The 18,108-nt window shown below is 41.9% G+C and overlaps 1 protein-coding gene across 4 annotated transcripts in view; it reads right to left on the reverse strand.

Moving 5' to 3' along the window:
- The window catches only part of LOC126299391 (caspase activity and apoptosis inhibitor 1-like), a 200,820-nt gene that overhangs the window by 84,339 nt on the left and 98,373 nt on the right, over positions 1-18,108 (reverse strand). For all 4 annotated transcript variants that reach the window (XM_049991264.1, XM_049991263.1, XM_049991265.1 and 1 more), the window contains one exon: positions 17,201-17,285. In XM_049991264.1, the coding sequence (XP_049847221.1) occupies positions 17,201-17,285 (85 nt within the window). The remainder of the gene's footprint in view (positions 1-17,200; positions 17,286-18,108) is intronic.

Here is an 18,108-nt window from a genome sequence, read left to right on the forward strand (position 1 = left end):
AATGCTGATGGTTATAAAGGCAGTGCCCAATATGCAGCAGAGTTCAAATAACCTACTCCCAGTGGGAAGGTCAAGAGGTCGTGCAAGCCTCTGAGAGAGGCTTAAGTCAGAGCTTATTCCCATGAAGGGGGGACCATTCGTGATGCCAAAGGGACACCACCTCCTGGCAGATGGCAACACAGAGATCATCAGAGGGAATATAGGTACTCGCAGGCTGAGGTATGAGGACTGCAGCTTTGGCAGTAGTGTCAGCAGCCTTGTTTCCTGGCAGACCAACATGACCAGGAACCCACAGAAACATCACATGGGCTCCACCAAGAGTGAGCAGTTGACAGTTTTCCTAGACCCGCTGCACTAAGGGATGGGGGGTGTACAGCACACATAGACTTTGAAGGGCACTGAGTGAGTCTGAGCAGAGGACACAGCTGAAAAGGCTGTGTCACCAGATGTACTCTGTGGCCTGATACAAGGCGAAGAGCTCGGCTGTAAATACTGAGGAGTGTGCTGGAAACCAAAATAAAAAGACACAGGTGCCAATGACGAAGGCACACCCAACCCCATGGTCAGTCCAAGAGCCATCACTGTATACAAAGCTACTGTCATCGTGAAGCTCCATGCGAAGGCGATACACCAAGGCTGGAGTAGTGTTCTTAGGAAGCAAATGAAGGCCAAGGTCAACATTGGCTGCTTCTCGAAGCCAGGGTGGTGAAGGGTTCACATCCACTGTCAAAGGTGAAGGCAGTGTAAAGTTAAGCCGCCGTAGCAAGTGCTGAAAGCAGACTCCAGGAGGTAACAGAGAAGAAGGATAAGCCCTATACTGACAAAGAAATCATCAAAGAAGGGGGCACAGGATGGGTGGCCACACATGGCAAACAAACAGCATGCATACCTGCTGAGGAGACAGTCAGGGCAGTAGGACAGGGTTAGTTCAGCAGCATCAGCATACAAACTCTCAACTGGGCTTGTGTAAAAGGCACCCACGGCCAAACAGATGCCACGATGGTGGCTAGTGTTGAGATGGCGTACGAGGGATGGACGTGCAAACACATAAACAAAGCACCCATAGTCAAGTTTCGAACAGATGAGGGACTGGTATAAATGGAGGAGGGTGGTTCAATCAGCATCCCAGAAGGATACCAGTTCTCCAGCAGGTGTCATAGGCCTTCTCCAAATAGAACAACATGACCACAATCTGGAATTTCCACAGAAAACCATTCATGGTATGAGTGGACAAAGTAGCAGGACGGTCAACTGCAGAACTCTGTACTCAAAATCCACACTGTGCATTCCACAGTAAACTGTAAGACTCGAGCAACCATACCAAATGGGTATGAATCATATGTTCCACCACCTTGCATATGCAACTGGTAAGAGAGATGGGTTGGTAGCTAGAAGGACGGTTCTTGCCCTTACCGGGCTTAGGTATGGGTATGACAGTGAATTCATGCCAGCATCCGGGAAACGTGCCCTCTGCCCAGATGCAGTTGTATGTGTTAAGCAGAAAGTGCTTGTCCGCAGGAGAAAGGTGCTGCAACATCTAAAAGTGGATGGCATCCGGCCCTGGGGCAGAGGATCGGGATGAACTGAGATCACGATCGAGTTCTCTCATAGTAAATGCAGCATTGTAGCACTGAGGATTCAGAGAAGAGAACAGTATCGCCCGAGCCTCCTCCACTTGTTTCCAATGGAGGAAGGCAGAGTGATAGTGGGAAGAGCTCGGAACTTCCGCAAAATGGTGACCCAAGGTGTTGGAGACAGCAATAGGGTCCACAATAACACCGTCCGCGACTGTAAGGCCAGTAATGGTCGAATGGATCTTGGACCCTGAGAGCCATCGGAGGTTGGCCCACGTGAGAGAGGAAGGAGTGGAACTGTTAAAAGAACTAGTGAATGAAATCCAGCTAGCCCGTTTGCTATCCCGAAGAAGGTGACGACACTTTGCACGCATCCGTTTATACTGAATGCTTTATGCCATCATAGGGTGATGGTTAAAAACACAGAGAGCACGTCTCTGTGCACGAATTGCTTCACGGCATGCCTCAGTCCACCAAGGGACTGTGACATGACATGGTAAAGAGGAAATGCGAGGAATGGAAGGTTCTGCAGCAATAGGGATAACACTGATGAAATAGTCCACCTGGTCATGACAACAGGAGAAATCTCGTTCTTTGAAGGTGGCCAGGAAGGAGTAAAGCTACCAGTCAACCTTAGTAAGCTAGGCCATTTGGGCGTGCACGTGAATGGGGTAGGAGTAGGCAAACAGAGCACACCGGGAACGGTCGCTAGAGTAGGTGTCAGAAAGAATGGATCCCTCAACAGGATGGGCAAGTTGGGCAGTGCAAAAGGATAGGTCCAAATGGAAATAGGTGTGCAAGGAGTTGCAAAGGAAAGTGGGTACCCCAGTGTTAAGGCAGAAGAGGTTAAGTTGGTTAAGAAGGTCAGCCAAGAGGGCACCTCTTTGACAGGTCCTGGGAGAACCCCAAAGGGGATGATGTGCATTAAAGTCACCGAGTAGCAAAAATGGGCAAGGTAGCTGCCCAATAACCTGAAGGAAGTCTGTCCAGATGAAAATGAATGACGGAGGGAGATAAATGGTAATGAAGGAAAAAGTCTGGTGGGGAAGGAAAAAGGCGAACTGCAACAGTCTGAAGATGGATAGTCAGGGAGACGAGTTGACTATGAATTTCATCCTGTATGAGCAGCAGGACGCCCCCACGAGATGGAATGTCCCCTCCAGGGGGGGAAGGTCAAAATGAATCAGGAAGCAACCGGGCTACGGTATCACATGGAGACACCGTCAAACAGGATCTCTGAGTTGGCGACAGAGAAGACCGTTTGCCTTTGGTGGACTTCTTCAAGCCTTTTTGGTTACAGGAAGACTTGGGAGTTGTTTGGCTGGAGGGACAGAGGAAGTCTTCTCGGGAGTAGTACTCCTGTCCTTTCCAGCCTACTGGTTGTGTAGCTGGTGGCTTCACTCCTCGAGGCAAGAGTTTGACGGGTTGTTGCACAGGGGGACAGGGGGATGGCGATGCTACCTTGACACTGGGCGATTTCACAACCTCAGAGCTGAACTGGATGTCACACGTCTGGGTGGCCATGTCCTTCATGGAGCAATAGGTAACAAGAACAGAACTATAGGTACCAGATGGGAGAACAAAGTTTGCATCTAGCCAGTAACTAGCGAGCTACTGGGTAAGGCACTTTTTCTTTTACTCGAATCCCTTTGGTAGCCTGCTCATCAAGATACGTGGGACAATCTCAAAAGGAGGCACCATTCCGCCACTGCAGTTGATACAGCGGTCAGAAGAAGGCGGACGATCGCCCTCGTGTGCATCCCTACCACAGGAAACATATTTGGCTGGGTGTCGACAAGACATTCTAGTGCGGTTGAAATGATGACACTGGTAGCAGCGCATCGGGTTTGAAATGTATGGCTGGACTGTGATAATTTCATAGCCTGCTATTATCTTTGACGGGAGCACCACCCTATCAAAGGTGGGAAAAAGAGTGCAGGTGGGCACTAAGGGGGAATCTACCTTTTTCATTACATGACGGATGGCAGTGACACCCTGATCAGGGAGGTAAGATTGGATTTCGGCTTAGGTCAGACCGTCGAGCTGCCCGGTGCAAATTACACCACGGGAAGAATTCAAAGTTCGATGGGCCTCGACATGAACAGGGTAACCGTGGAGAAGTGAGGCAGCAAGCAGTAGTTGTGCTTGAGAATCATAAGTGGTCTCCAAAAGCAAAGTGCCATTCTGTAACTGAGAGCAGGATTTCACAGGGCTGGCAATTGAATTAACACCTTTCTGAATAATAAATGGATTTACCGTGGTGAAGGGCTGACCATCTTCAGTACGTGAGACACGAGGAACTGTGGTTCAGCGGGAAGGTTCTTTGAATCATTAGCCTCATTACATTTGTTTTGTAGATGTTGAGTGGGGAGATGATTGACTCATCATGAGAAAATCCACCATAACTGCCAGTGTCTCCAATGGTGCACTCTTTCCAACTGAGGGCCCCCTTCACAAGGGTGCACACCCACCTTACGTTATTGTTCACACCTCACAAACAACTGACAGAGGAACCAATCGGCAATTTGGGAAGGTTACAGCTCAGGCAGTCACCCCTCCCTGGGCCTGACCTGTACCAGGGGGTACGCGCAAACCATACCTGTCAACCCGGGACTGGGAATTACATGTTACCCAGCCACCTGTTACACATCAGACACATGGACCAGCCTTCAGGAGTACACAGGGAGGAAGAGGAAAAAGAGGATCCTCGAACACTGAAGTGGAGGAACGCGAGGAGAAGGGAAACAAAGAAAGGAAAAGGGGGAGAAAAAACAAAGGTAAGACTGTTCTGACATCAGCGACAGAATGCAGAACATTCACAAAAACATTCCAGACATGTTCCCCAAGGGAGTGGAAAAAGAACAGCAAGAGGATAGACATGCAGCACAAAAATGGTACAAAGGCTGGGATCCCATGGTTGCCAAGCACAAACCCGCCAAAGAGTGGCGAGCCCCCTAGGAGGGGAGGGGGGGGGGGGAGGGGGGGTACAGGCATTTGTGATCATGTCACTGTAAGGGTTAAGAAAGTTATAAACTCCATTAAGAAGGCTAGAAGAGTTTTTATGCTGAAACAGCATATAGGCAGTTGTCAGCATCCTACTTATACAATGAATGTGCATCATTTAGTTCCAATAAGAGGCATAGAGGAATTACGAACATAATTTAAATTGATTGTAAATCATGCTCTGGAGAAGTATGTGCCAAGTAAGTTAATTAAGGACAGAAAAGACCCACCATGATTTAATAACAAAATTTGGAAAATGGTGAGGAAGTGGAAATTGTTGCTATATCGGTTCAAAAATGAATGTAGCAATGTTGACAGGCAAAAGTTAGTAGAAATTTGTGGACCTACAAAAGATCAAGTGGAAAGCATATGATGGCTTCCACCACCACACCTTGGTGTAAAGAACAGAAAATTGGGGTCCTATGCAAAATAACCAAGTAGGTCAAAAGCTACTATCTAGTCACTTGTTGACTAGTCTGGTGTGACAAGAGAAAACAGAAAAATGAAAGCTGAAATTTTAAATTTTTGGTTTAAAAAAATCATTCACATAGGAGGATCAAAAAGATGTATTATTGTTTGACACTGCACACACTCCAGTTTGGAGAATGCAGAAACAGGCATCCCTGGTGTTGAGTAGCAACTGAAAGACTTGAAAGCAAGTAAATCACCAGGTGTGGATGGAATCTGAACTTCGTTTTACAGAGAGCACTCTCTGATATTAGCTCTTTATTTAGCTCACACTTACTGCAAATTTCTCGCCAGTGGAAGGTCTCAACCGAATGAAAAAATTGCAGGCGAGTTCTATATATAGGAAGAGTAAATGAACGAACCTGCAAAATTATAGACCAATATCATTAACATCAATTTTGCTGCAGAATTCTTGAGCATAGTGTAACAAATGTTCTTTGAGACATAAAAGCTTGTATCCACAAATCAGCACAGATTTAGAATGGATCACTTATGCGAAACTATGCTTGCTCTTCTTGCACCAGATCCTGCCAACCATGAGAAGGGCAATAGGCAGATTCCATGTTCCTAGATTTCCATTAACTGTTTGACACTGAGCCCCACTACAGACTGTTAACTAAGATTGTGAGGATTTATTGGTGCAGAGGAGTTGTAAATACCAGATGGTCAAGTTCAAAGTCATACAATACGTCAATCGTCAGAAAGAAATATTTGTTTACATGCAAAATTATATCAAACACTATTTATGATACTGAAATTTGCCCCTTTTCATGATGTAAGTATGCTTGTATACACCCTTTCCTAATACAAGCACCATACTGATTCCCAGGTTAAACATCAGATAACAACAGAAAATTAGACGGCTGCTTGCCCCGAAAGCTCTGAACATAGTATCACCAACATACACACATGCTTTCTGTTATTGTGCTATTTACCTGGCTCTCAACCTAATTTTTATCATTCTCATAAAAGTATAACTTCAATAGGCACACAGCCCTAACAACTGCTTTACACTATGACCACTACTAAACACTACTACTAAAAGATTACTGAAGTCCAAAGGTATTAGATTTAGTCAAGGATGGAGAAGTCATCCACAAACAAGGAACAGTACAGGACGTCACACTGTGGATGTAATACTGATTATTTAAATGGTGAATGCCATGACACTTAAAATGCTCCCTTGAGGGACACCATTCTCCCACTTACAATGGTCAGATAGGATCTGTCCAACCTCGTATCCAAAATACGTGTGAGAGGAAGGGCCGAATAAAGGTAAGTAGACATCCACGGAACCCCACAGATGGAGCTGCAACAAAATATAATGCCTCCACAAAGTATCTTAAAGCCTTTTCTGAATAAAAGATGACACTGATAAGATGTTGCTTATGGAGGAAAGGTTGTTGAATTGCTGCTTTGAGCAGGGTCAGGTTACGGAGTGTGGAGTGATACCTCCTGAACCGACACAACTTAGCAACTTAGCAGGGATCCGGTTTTGAGAACCCATACTAGGTGCCGGTTGACCATATGCTCCATTGTCTTCCCTATGCAGCTTGTCAGGCTAATGATGTAACAACTACCAGGGTTCATCAGATCCTTCTCTTGTTTTAAAATTCGGATTAAAACAGACTGTTCCCACAAGTTGAGAAAGTCTCCCATCATCCAAATTTCATTAAAGAGCTGAGGGGACCTCCTCTGACTGCGAGTCCAACTGTTTCAACATTCTGTACATTATCAGGTCATGTCTAGGCATCACATCGTGAGCTACTGACAATGTGGACTCCAACTCCCAGAGAGACAAAGGATGGTTGTATTTCTCCATGTTGGTGGAATGGAAATCAATATTGACCTTCTCCTTTGTTTCCTGATATCAACAGAAAGCTGGATCCTGGATAAAATTGTCCATAAGGGACTTCTACTATTCAGCCATTGTCTGAGCTATGTCTCTCAGTGATGTTAGGAGAGACACTCATCTCTCTTCCCCCCCCCCCCCCCCCCCCCCCCCCCATTTCTCTTATAGCTGCTATTGTTGGCTGAGAGTTGCACCTTCAGATCATCTTGGTGGCTTTTCACTCACACTTTACTTCCAGATATGGACCTATGAACGTAGATCAGGAACTCTTGCCAAGACCTATGCTTACTCTCCTGAATTATTCTTCTTGTCTTTACCCCCTCCCCACTCAAAAAGGTTGCAATATTTTCACCTGTAAGGCACGAACTGAATCTGCACATATCTGCCCTACTGTTCCTGATTGCAGGACGACACTCATCATACCACCAAGGAACAGGCATCCTCCTATGTGTTCCCACTGACTTTGGGATGGATGCATCAGCAACATGGTGAATCATAGCTGTAATCTGATCCACCCAATCCTGGATGCCATCCCACCACTCGAAAACAGCTGTCATGCATCCTGTCAGCCTTCCTGAACAATCATCTTGGCAGCTTCTTTTCAGTATCTGCACCACTGGGCACATGGATCCAGATTGGATAGTGGTCACTATTCTGCAAATCATCGTTCATTCCCCATTAAGCTGCATTGTCATCAGTATGACATCTGTAGCACGTGTCAGATAATCACATATCCAACCCTTGGGGCAAGTGGTGTTCGAGCGCCATAGTGCACTCTGTGTATTAATGTGTCCTAAAAGGAGAAAGGGGTGGTGTAATTCATCAAAAAGATGTGCGAGGACCTCATGGTCAACAGACTCGTGGGGCAGCGGATTTTCACAACACCCCATGATAGCAACAGGAGCCACTATCCAAACAGCAACTGCTTGTAGTGTTGTAATTAAGGACACAGGTGAGGAATGGAAAGTGTCCTTGACGAACACTGCTATTCTCCCTTTCACCCCGTCACCAGTAAGTCCATTTTTCCTGTAGAGGTGATAGGACCGAAGTACAGGTGCTTTAGCCTGTTTAAAATGAATCTTTTGAAGCAGAGGCAAAATATCTGTCCTGTACAAGGAGTCTCAATTCCTCAAGATGAGTCTTGTATCCATTCATATTTCACTAAAGCATGGGAGTCATTTCTTTACTGTGGTTTTGATTTACCGCTACCCTTGAGCTGAGGTAGTGAGGCACTTTTAGAGTGGGGAATTGCCTGGGTCCAGTAATGAGGCATTAAAATCAAAGATGACCTCATCATTCCTTAGACGTACCTGAATGACATATGGTGGCACCAGGGACAGCTTTTAACCCAAACGCTGACACACTTTCCATAATTCCTTTCTCTATGCACTTTCCATTCATGGATGAGGGGAAAAGTGGTTTGATGAGAGGCACTCTGCTTTTGGGGTGCCATCATAATGCTCACTGCAAAAAAAATGTTAGTCTTTTCTGCCGTAGCAGCCTGGATCACTATGTCTTTACCAACTTTGCTTTAGCTTGTACAGTTGCTGGTGGTGGATAGTGGTATGCTGGAAATCATTTGCATGAAAGTGTCAATCTTGGGAACAGGTTTCTGCCCCATGTAATCATAAGAGAAGAGGCAAAGACTGGGGGTTTTGTTGTCTTATGTTCTTTTCTGACTTCTGCATAGGGGATCCACTTGGCCACTTATTTCCTGGATTTTGAATTCTTCAGCAAAAACACGACAAACTCTGCTCCAGAGTGGGTGGCTCCCAGGGCAGTTAATGCAGATTGTTGGATACAGGCAGTCAGTTCGAGCTTCATGCACTGCCTTTCCACAGCAGTTGGCACAGGTCACTTCACCTTTGCAACTCAGCATTATATAGTCAAAATGCTTGTATTTGTAGCACCGAACAGGGTTAGGTACATAAGACCCAACCCTTGGTCAAAGAAACACTTAGATTAGCTTACATTCAGTTTTCATTCCACAGACCCAAAAAATGAGATGATTCTCGTGGGTGAGGAACATGTCAGAAAGTTTAACATAAAACATTTAAATATAATACTTACCACCCAGATCATTTGTCAGGAGATTGCCAAAATACGTGAATACAATACTATAAACTGGAATAGCTAATATTTACAGAATTACACACTGTCAGAATGAAACATTGTTATGCACTATTAATAAATTTATCACACATCAATACCTAATCTTGACTGTTGTGACCAAGTGCTGTCAAAACTGAAGTCTAACAGACAGTGTTACTTAAGCTGGTTTATCAGTCTCTGTTAAGATATTCATCTATGGAATAGGAGGAATTGCCCATCAACAAGTCTTTCAAACACTGTTTAAACCATGCTTTATCTGAAACCAAGTTTTTCATTCTTGTTGGCAATTTATTGAGAATCTGTGTTCCTGAATATTGGTCCCCTTTCTTCTGGACCAAGGTAAGTGATTTTAGGTCTTTATGTAGATTGTTTTTATTCCTAGAATTGATACTATGTATTGAGCTATTGGTTGGAAATAGAGATGTTACTTGCAACAAATTTCACAAAGGAATAAATATATTGAGAAGCAGTGGTTAGAATACAAAGTTCTTTGAACAGGTTGCTACATGATGTTCTTGAATTTACACCACAAATAATTCTTATCACATTCTTTTGCACCCTAAAAACTTTTGCTCAGTTTGATGAGTTACCCCAGAATATTATCCCATATGACACAGTAGACTGAAATTAAGCAAAGTATGAAAGCTGTTTTTATATTTGTATCTCCTATATCTGAAATCATTCTCACTGCAAATACAGACTTGTTTACTGACTTGTTTAGGTGCTTAAGCAATTCTGTGGTATGACCTTCCCAACTGAATTTATTATTGAGTTGTAATCCCAGAAATTTAACACTGTCAACCTCTTTGAACTACTTATCTTCATATGTTATACACATGCTGAAAGGAAATCCCTTCCAGGTTCTGAATGGCATATAGTGGGTTTTCTCAAAGTTTCACAACAGTGAATTAGCTTTGAACCATTTATTAATGTCAATAAAAATTTGATTAGCAACTATTTCTAAATCTGTAGTTGACTTGCTACTTATTGCAATGTTTGTACAGGGTGTTTCAAAAATGACCGGTATATTTGAAACGGCAATAAAAACTAAACGAGCAGCGATAGAAATACACCGTTTGTTGCAATATGCTTGGGACAACAGTACATTTTCAGGCAGACAAACTTTCGAAATTACAGTAGTTACAATTTTCAACAACAGATGGCACTGCAAGTGATGTGAAAGGTATAGAAGACAACGCAGTCTGTGGGTGCGCCATTCTGTATGTTGTCTTTCTGCTGTAAGCGTGTGCTGTTCACAACGTGCAAGTGTGCTGTGGACAACATGGTTTATTCCTTAGAACAGAGGATTTTTCTGGTGTTGGAATTCCACCGCCTACAACACAGTGTTGTTGCAACAAGACGAAGTTTTCAACGGAGGTTTAATGTAACCAAAGGACCGAAAAGTGATACAATAAAGGATCTGTTTGAAAAATTTCAACGGACTGGGAACGTGATGGATGAACGTGCTGGAAATGTAGAGCGACCGCGTACGGCAACCACAGAGGGCAACGCGCAGCTAGTGCAGCAGGTGATCCAACAGCGGCCTCGGGTTTCCGTTCGCCGTGTTGCAGCTGCGGTCCAAATGACACCAATGTCCACGTATCGTCTCATGCGCCAGAGTTTACACCTCTATCCATACAAAATTCAAACGCGGCAACCCCTCAGTGCCGCTACCATTGCTGCACGAGAGACATTCGCGAACAATATAGTGCACAGGATTGATGACGGCGATATGCATGTGGGCAGCATTTGGTTTACTGACGAAGCTTATTTTTACCTCGACGGCTTCGTCAATAAACAGAACTGGCGCATATGGGGAACCGGAAAGCCCCATGTTGCAGTCCCATCGTCCCTGCATCCTCAAAAAGTACTGGTCTGGGCCTCCATTTCTTCCAAAGGAATCATTGGCCCATTTTTCAGATCCAAAACAATTACTGCATCACGCTATCTGGACATTCTTCGTGAATTTGTGGCGGTACAAACTGCCTTAGACGACACTGCGAACACCTCGTGATTTATGCAAGATGGTGCCCGGCCACATCGTACGGCCGACGTCTTTAATTTCCTGAATGAATATTTCGATGATCATGTGATTGCTTTGGGCTATCCGAAACATACAGGAGGCGGCGTGGATTGGCCTCCCTATTCGCCAGACATGAACCCCTGTGACTTCTTTCTGTGGGGACACTTGAAAGACCAGGTGTACCGCCAGAATCCAGAAACAATTGAACAGCTGAAGCAGTACATCTCACCTGCATGTGAAGCCATTCTGCCAGACACATTGTTAAAGGTTTCGGGTAATTTCATTCAGAGACTACGCCATATTATAGCTACACATGGTGGATATGTGGAAAATATTGTACTATAGAGTTTCCCAGACCGCAGCGCCATCTGTTGTTCACAATTGTAACTACTGTAATTTCGAAAGTTAGTCTGCCTGAGAATGTACTGTTGTCCCAAGCATATTGCAACAAACGGTGTATTTCTATCGCTGCTGGTTTAGTTTGTATTGCCGTTTCAAATATACCGGTCATTTTTGAAACACCCTGTATGTAACAGACGAGAGGTCACTAATATACACAAGATAGAGCAATGGACCCAAGATGGAACCTTGAGGAACACCATATGTAATTAATTCCCAATCAGATGAAGACACTGCTTATGGCACAGGTATTTCACAACAACACCCTTCTTTCCTGTTAGATAGATAAGACTCAAACCATTTCACAGCATTGCCAGTGACACCATAATATTCTAATTTACTTAAGAGACTGTTGTAGTCCACACAGTCAAAGGCTTTTGACAGGTCACAGAAAATGCCAGTAGCCTCTAATTTATTATCTAATTAATTAAGTACATTCTTGCTGTATGTGTGAATAGCTTTCTCTATATCATAACCCTTAAGAAATCCAAATTGTGACTTGGACAATATATTATTTGCAGATGCTTAAGGAGACGCTTTAACACAACCAGCAAAAGTTAAATTGTTCAATAGTTTGTTGGTATCTCTTTATCCCCCTTCTTGTAAAGAGGCTAAGCTTCAGCATATTTTAGCCAGTCTGGAAATATTCCACTGATAAGAGATTGAGTACACAAATAACTTAAAATAGAGTACATGAGCACTCTCTGATTAACTTCGTTGGTATGTTATCATACCCAATGAAATACTTAGATTTTAATGATTTTATGATGGATGTTACTTCTTTGAAGACGTGAGTGTCATTTCCATTTTACTGACATTATTTTTGAAGACTGGTATGCCACTGTGTGTTCGGGCAGCACTGGAGAATTGAAGGTTACAAATACAGTGGCTGTCTTCTCAGTTTCTCGATTATTCCTGTGTGTGCTTTGCTCCATATTCCCTATCCCCTGTGATACCCATTCTTCTTTCTTCAGCTCTGTTACACCCACGTCCATAATGTCACAATATGTGGCCGTACCCTTGCTGGAGTTGAGGGTGTTATGTAACTCAACAACTATGCTTTAGTCACCCAGTTTCTGTGACTTCCTAAGTCGTTCCACTTGCTTGCCCTGTCAGTCTCAACCAGCAAAGAACCATTGCTTGATAGACTTGAAGGTACCAAGCAAGCACTTACAGATACAGAAGAGGGACACTTTTTTGAACATCCTCTCCTTCCTCTTGGACGGAAATTTGATGCTATTTCTTTATCTCCCTTCTTAAACAGTGGCTTAACTTCAGCATATTTTAACCAGTCAGGAAATATTCCACCGATTAATGACTGGTTACACAGATAGCTCAAAATGTTACTTAACTCAGAATCACATTCTTTAATTAGCTTTGTTGATATTTGTTCATACCCACTAGATGTTTTTGATTTTAAAGATTTTATGATGGACATTATTTCTACTGGGGTAGTGAGGGTCAAATTCATATTATGGAAGTTACTTGAAATGTCTCGTCTGAGGTATTCCACAGCAGCATCTACAGAACCTGACAACTCCATCTTTTCAGTAATAGTTATGAAATGTCACCAATGTATCATTTACTCTTAATGATATTTGTCCCTCTTCATGTCTGGTTCTACCAGTCTCCTCCTTCACTATATCCCATATTGTCTTTATTTTGTTATCTGATATGACTATCTTTTCATTGTAATATATTTGCTTTGATGTCCATATTACAGTCTTTAATATTTTGCAGTATTTCTTGTAATGTGTAATAGAATCAACATCGGAACTCTTTCAGATTGACAGATGCAGTTTCCTTTTTGTTTTACAAGATTCCTTGAGCCCCATTACTAAAGAAAGTTGATTATCAGGACAACCAGTCTCTCTCATTTGTTTGGATGAGTGGCTGTGAGTATTCCCAGGTGGTACACCCATCACACCATCACACTGGGAGGACAGCCATGCATTTCATCAGCACGCAGTATATCTTGAGATTGAGATTTTTTTTTAGGTTTATCCCATCCTCATAATCTGGACAGCCAAACCAAGGTCCCCATTCCCTGTGGCGAACACAATGTTCCACCGCCATGCCACATGGTGGTTACTGAAGTATGCTCAGAACATACAGTGACAAAAGACTGGTGGCACTTACCAGATCCAGATCAGGAATCCCGGGGTCAACAAGCCCGTAGCCAGCTGAGCCCCTGAGGGTAACAGTGTTAATCGAATGTAGTTGAATTAAATCAGGCAATGCTGCAGTAATCAGATTAGGAAATGAGATACTGACAGTAGTGGATGAGTTTAGCTATTGGGCAGCAAAATAATGGAATGAAGTAGAGAGGATATAAAATGCCGACTGGCTATAGCAACTAAAGCATTTCTGGAAAAGAAGAATTTGTTAACACCTAATGTCAATTTAAACATTAGGATGTCTTTCTAAAGGTATTTGTCTGGAGAGGAGGTGGGTACAGAAGTGAAACATGGACCGTAAACGTTTCACGCAGTAAGAGAGAGAAGCTTTTGAAATTTTGTAGTACATAACAATGCTGAAGCTTTAATGTGAAGATCAGATAATGAAGAGGTACTGAATTGGGAAGAAAAGAAATTTATGGCACAATTTGAATAAAAGAAGGGATAGGTTGTTGATGGGATACTCCTAAGGCATTATCGTCAATAAATCATCAGCTTTGCAATGGAGGGAAGAGTGAGTGAGTGTGTGTGTGTGTGTGTGTGTGTGTGTGTGTGTGTGTGTGAGGGGGGGGGGGGGGGGGGAGACTAAGGATTTACTATAGAATGGAGGTTTAAGTGGATGTAGGTTGCAGTAGTTATGCAGAGCTGAAGAGCCTTGCACAGGGTAGACTATCATCGAGAGAAGAATTTTAAATTCTATTTGCAACCGGTTGGCTGGAAATCTGTGACATTATAATTAATTATGGTTGTTGATCACAGCCCTGATCAAAACATTATTGAGAAATACATCAAACCAGCTTTCAGACTGAAGACCACAACAATATTGAAATAATGCTTACATTGTATATTCACCATATGATTACATTTCAAATGGCTGGATAATACTCTGAGCAGACTACAACAAATAGGTTTATACTGCTTTGTAATACTGTTGGGGATATGTTGGTCCTCACACTGAAAAAACACACATTGATCCTAACTTTGTATTCAATTTTTCAGGCATATCAGCAATCCTACCTGATATTATTTATTCATGCAGATAAGTTTTGAAATTGTGCATTAGTTCAAGGAATGGGGTTCTAGTAAGTCATTTTTAAATAGGGCTTCTATTGTCTATTTTTGAAAGAAGTCTATGGCTTAGCCATTTACAATTCTTTCAAAAACTAAGCACATACAACTTATAACATTACTACAGTCTCTTTAAAAAAAAAAGTTACACAAAATGAAGTTTGTTTTTCAAAATAAATTTTCTGTGTGCCATAAAAAACAAAAATCTCATTTTCATAAAAGTTTCACTTCTGCCACATGGCAATTTACTACCAAACCAGAAACATTTTTCACAATTTTTAAGTGCAAGGTGGCTGAGAAATATTACAAAGTCTCATTGTAATTCCTATGAAAATCGTCATTACAACTTTCAAACGCAGATGCACTCTTACTAGTGAAGTAGGAAGATAGCTTCCATTGTGGGCGTAGAGTGAAACATGCTGCCAGTCTATGAAGTTCAATTACCAGGTAACAGGTAATAATCAAAGTTTGAACCACACACATCTCCTATAGCAAATATATTGAACACATCACCTGAGGCATTTGCCACACCAGGGATATGGACTCTGCCTCTCTGCACACACAACAATTTTCTGCTGGTGGCTGACTAAAATTACAATGGTTACAGCTTCTCAGGTCCCAACATATGTCAGCCAGTCCTTTCAAAATTGGTTACAGCTGACTGACCTCAGAACATCAAAACTGTATCACTTCCCATCACACAGAAGCTATCAACATGAGACCACAAAACTACTGTCCTTCCATGAAACTGATTGCAGTGAACCACTGGCAAAATAACTTTGAAAACTGATAAACTTTCGCTATACATAGTAACTCAAAAAAAAAAAAAAAAAAAAAAAAAAAAAAAAAAAAAAAAAAAACCCTTTGTCTCCAAATTTAGCTTGACATTTCTACAAATTAACACAGGATGAGTATTATTTTATGATCTCTATTGATGTTATTAGTTTACTGTACTGAACTGAATCTGTAATTCTATAAAAATGATTGAAAACACTAATAATTAGTGCACATCTAATCTGAGACCAATATCATTTTCAGGAAGTTGTTTTTAGACAGACACAGATATTATTCCATAGTTACAAAACTTTCCCCCTCTATATACACTGTATACACGCAAAGACGACATCGATTTCTTTCCGATGACGGCATATGCCTCCTGAGGTATGGTACATGCACTGATAACGGCTTCAACATTGTCCTCCTGCAGATAGCACAGTGGAATAGTTACCAGAGTGCCATTTGTGTCTACCCTGTAACAGTGAATGCTCACAAACAGAAGGTTGCAAGCATGTGAAGCAAGCAGCCAACCACCTCACGGAAATGCACTCTTGCTTTCTACAGCAAACTGAGCGAGTTTGAAAGGGGTCAAATTGTAGCCTTCCGAGCAGAGGTTGGTCCTTTTGCAGAACTGTCACATAAGTTGGATAAGCTATGTCAGTTGTGCAATGATGCTAGTATCACTGGTCTCATTAACTTTCTCACAGCCCTAGACAAGGCTATGGATGTCCACACAGCACACTAACCAGGGCTCGGTACATGCTGAATGTTATTAGACCCGTTCTTTTGCCACTCTTTTAACAGGAAGGTGATGTGTAGTTCCAACAGGATAATGCTCACCCACGCACAGCCCATGAAACTCAATGTGTTTTGCAAGATGTGCCGGATCTTCCCTGGCCATCTCGATCTCCAGACTTGTCTCAAAGTCAAACATAAGTGGGATATAATTGGATGAGAAGTGACTGATGCGACTCATGAACCAACATCTCTTACAGAACTACGTGACCTGGTCAAGCAGGCTTGAATAACACACTCCACGGCAGTATTTGCCATGTATATGACTGACTGGATGCCAGAGGTAGCACCTGCATTGTCACCCATAGAGGTTACACCACATACTAATATGGATGTTTGACACTGGTCAATTCTGGGTACCTCAGAACCACTTGTGCTACTGATCTGTAAATGTAAGCATTTTATGTACTCCATAAATCTTTAGCGAATTGTAAACCTGTAAAAGGGTGTCCTAAGTTTTTCTGGCAGTGTATTTCAAACAATACTGATAACTACTAATTTCACTGCTTAACAACTGAATGCAGAAAACAGTAATGCCTCTACTGATTTAATCAATTTTTTGGGATGAAACAACTTTGCAATGAAATTGTGTAATTCTACTATGTTCTCTGCAGTGGCCAAACAATGGAAGAAATTATTGATTGGGATGAGGTCAGATCATTATACTCAACTAAGACAACATTTCAATAGAAAAGTCAATTATGAGATGTTATAAGTCTCATTTCTGGCAAAATACCTTCACAAAATGATATTATCAATAGATCTATAGACTAACAACTCTTTACTAATATTCTGAATACAAGAATTGTTAAATTAATTACAACCAATATGATTTTTGGGTGTTTCAAAAGTGAAGGGTATGTTAAGGCAGAGATTGTATCTTTATGCAGTGACAGCAGCAAAACAACAGTCAAGTACTGTTTACAAACGTTCATATAAACATCTTACTAACCTTCCAAAATTGACTTTAAAGCTTCATCTGTAAGACTACAAAGCTCTTCATAGCAGATTATCTTCAATTCATCAAGTGTAGCATCCTGAAGAGAAGAAGATATAAAAAACTATTTCAATAGTGAATTTAAGAGATGACACAAATAAAAACATATTAAGTTAGAATCCAAGGGAAATGTGATAATTGTTGGTTAACAAGAGAATGACTTAGTCATAGCCATTACTCCTACACAAATATCAAGAAATACTTAAGGAAAAAAATTTAAAAATGTCACTTGCAAAGGTGCACCAGATTTTCCAGCTATCACATATGAATAATTACTGTAGATGCAACCTCATGAAAAAACTAGCTTATTGAAGGTAACAATAACTTGGAACACCTGCTGCTGGAATGGAAGGTAGTGGATTGGATTGGATTTGAATGACAAGTAAGAACATCTTCAGAAGTTTAAATTAGTGTGCAGTGTGTCAACAAAATAGCGTAGCTAAGTGTCTACCTTCTTTGCCATGTGTAACACTGGGCACAAGGCAGATTTAGTAGTAGTAGTAGTAGTAGTAGTAGAAGCAGCAGCAGCAGCAGCAGCTTCATTCATCTGTAGATCTCTTTTTATAAGGATATAGGACATGTCAAAGTATTTACAAGTGTAGATCAATTTAAAATAAGTTAATTTGCATACACATACATTTACAGCTTTCTAGTAAGAGATAATCATTAGATTTACTCCTGGTATACAATACTTTCTTTACAAATAGCTTATTCAATTTATGTAATGCCACACTGTTCACTCATATTTCACTATCAGTCACTGCACACACTATACACACACATTGTTTCATAACACTTCACTCACTACACACACACACACACACACACTCACACTCACACTCACACTCACACTCACACTCACA

This window comes from Schistocerca gregaria, chromosome X (genome assembly GCF_023897955.1).
Source record: "Schistocerca gregaria isolate iqSchGreg1 chromosome X, iqSchGreg1.2, whole genome shotgun sequence".
Taxonomy (NCBI): domain Eukaryota; kingdom Metazoa; phylum Arthropoda; class Insecta; order Orthoptera; family Acrididae; genus Schistocerca; species Schistocerca gregaria.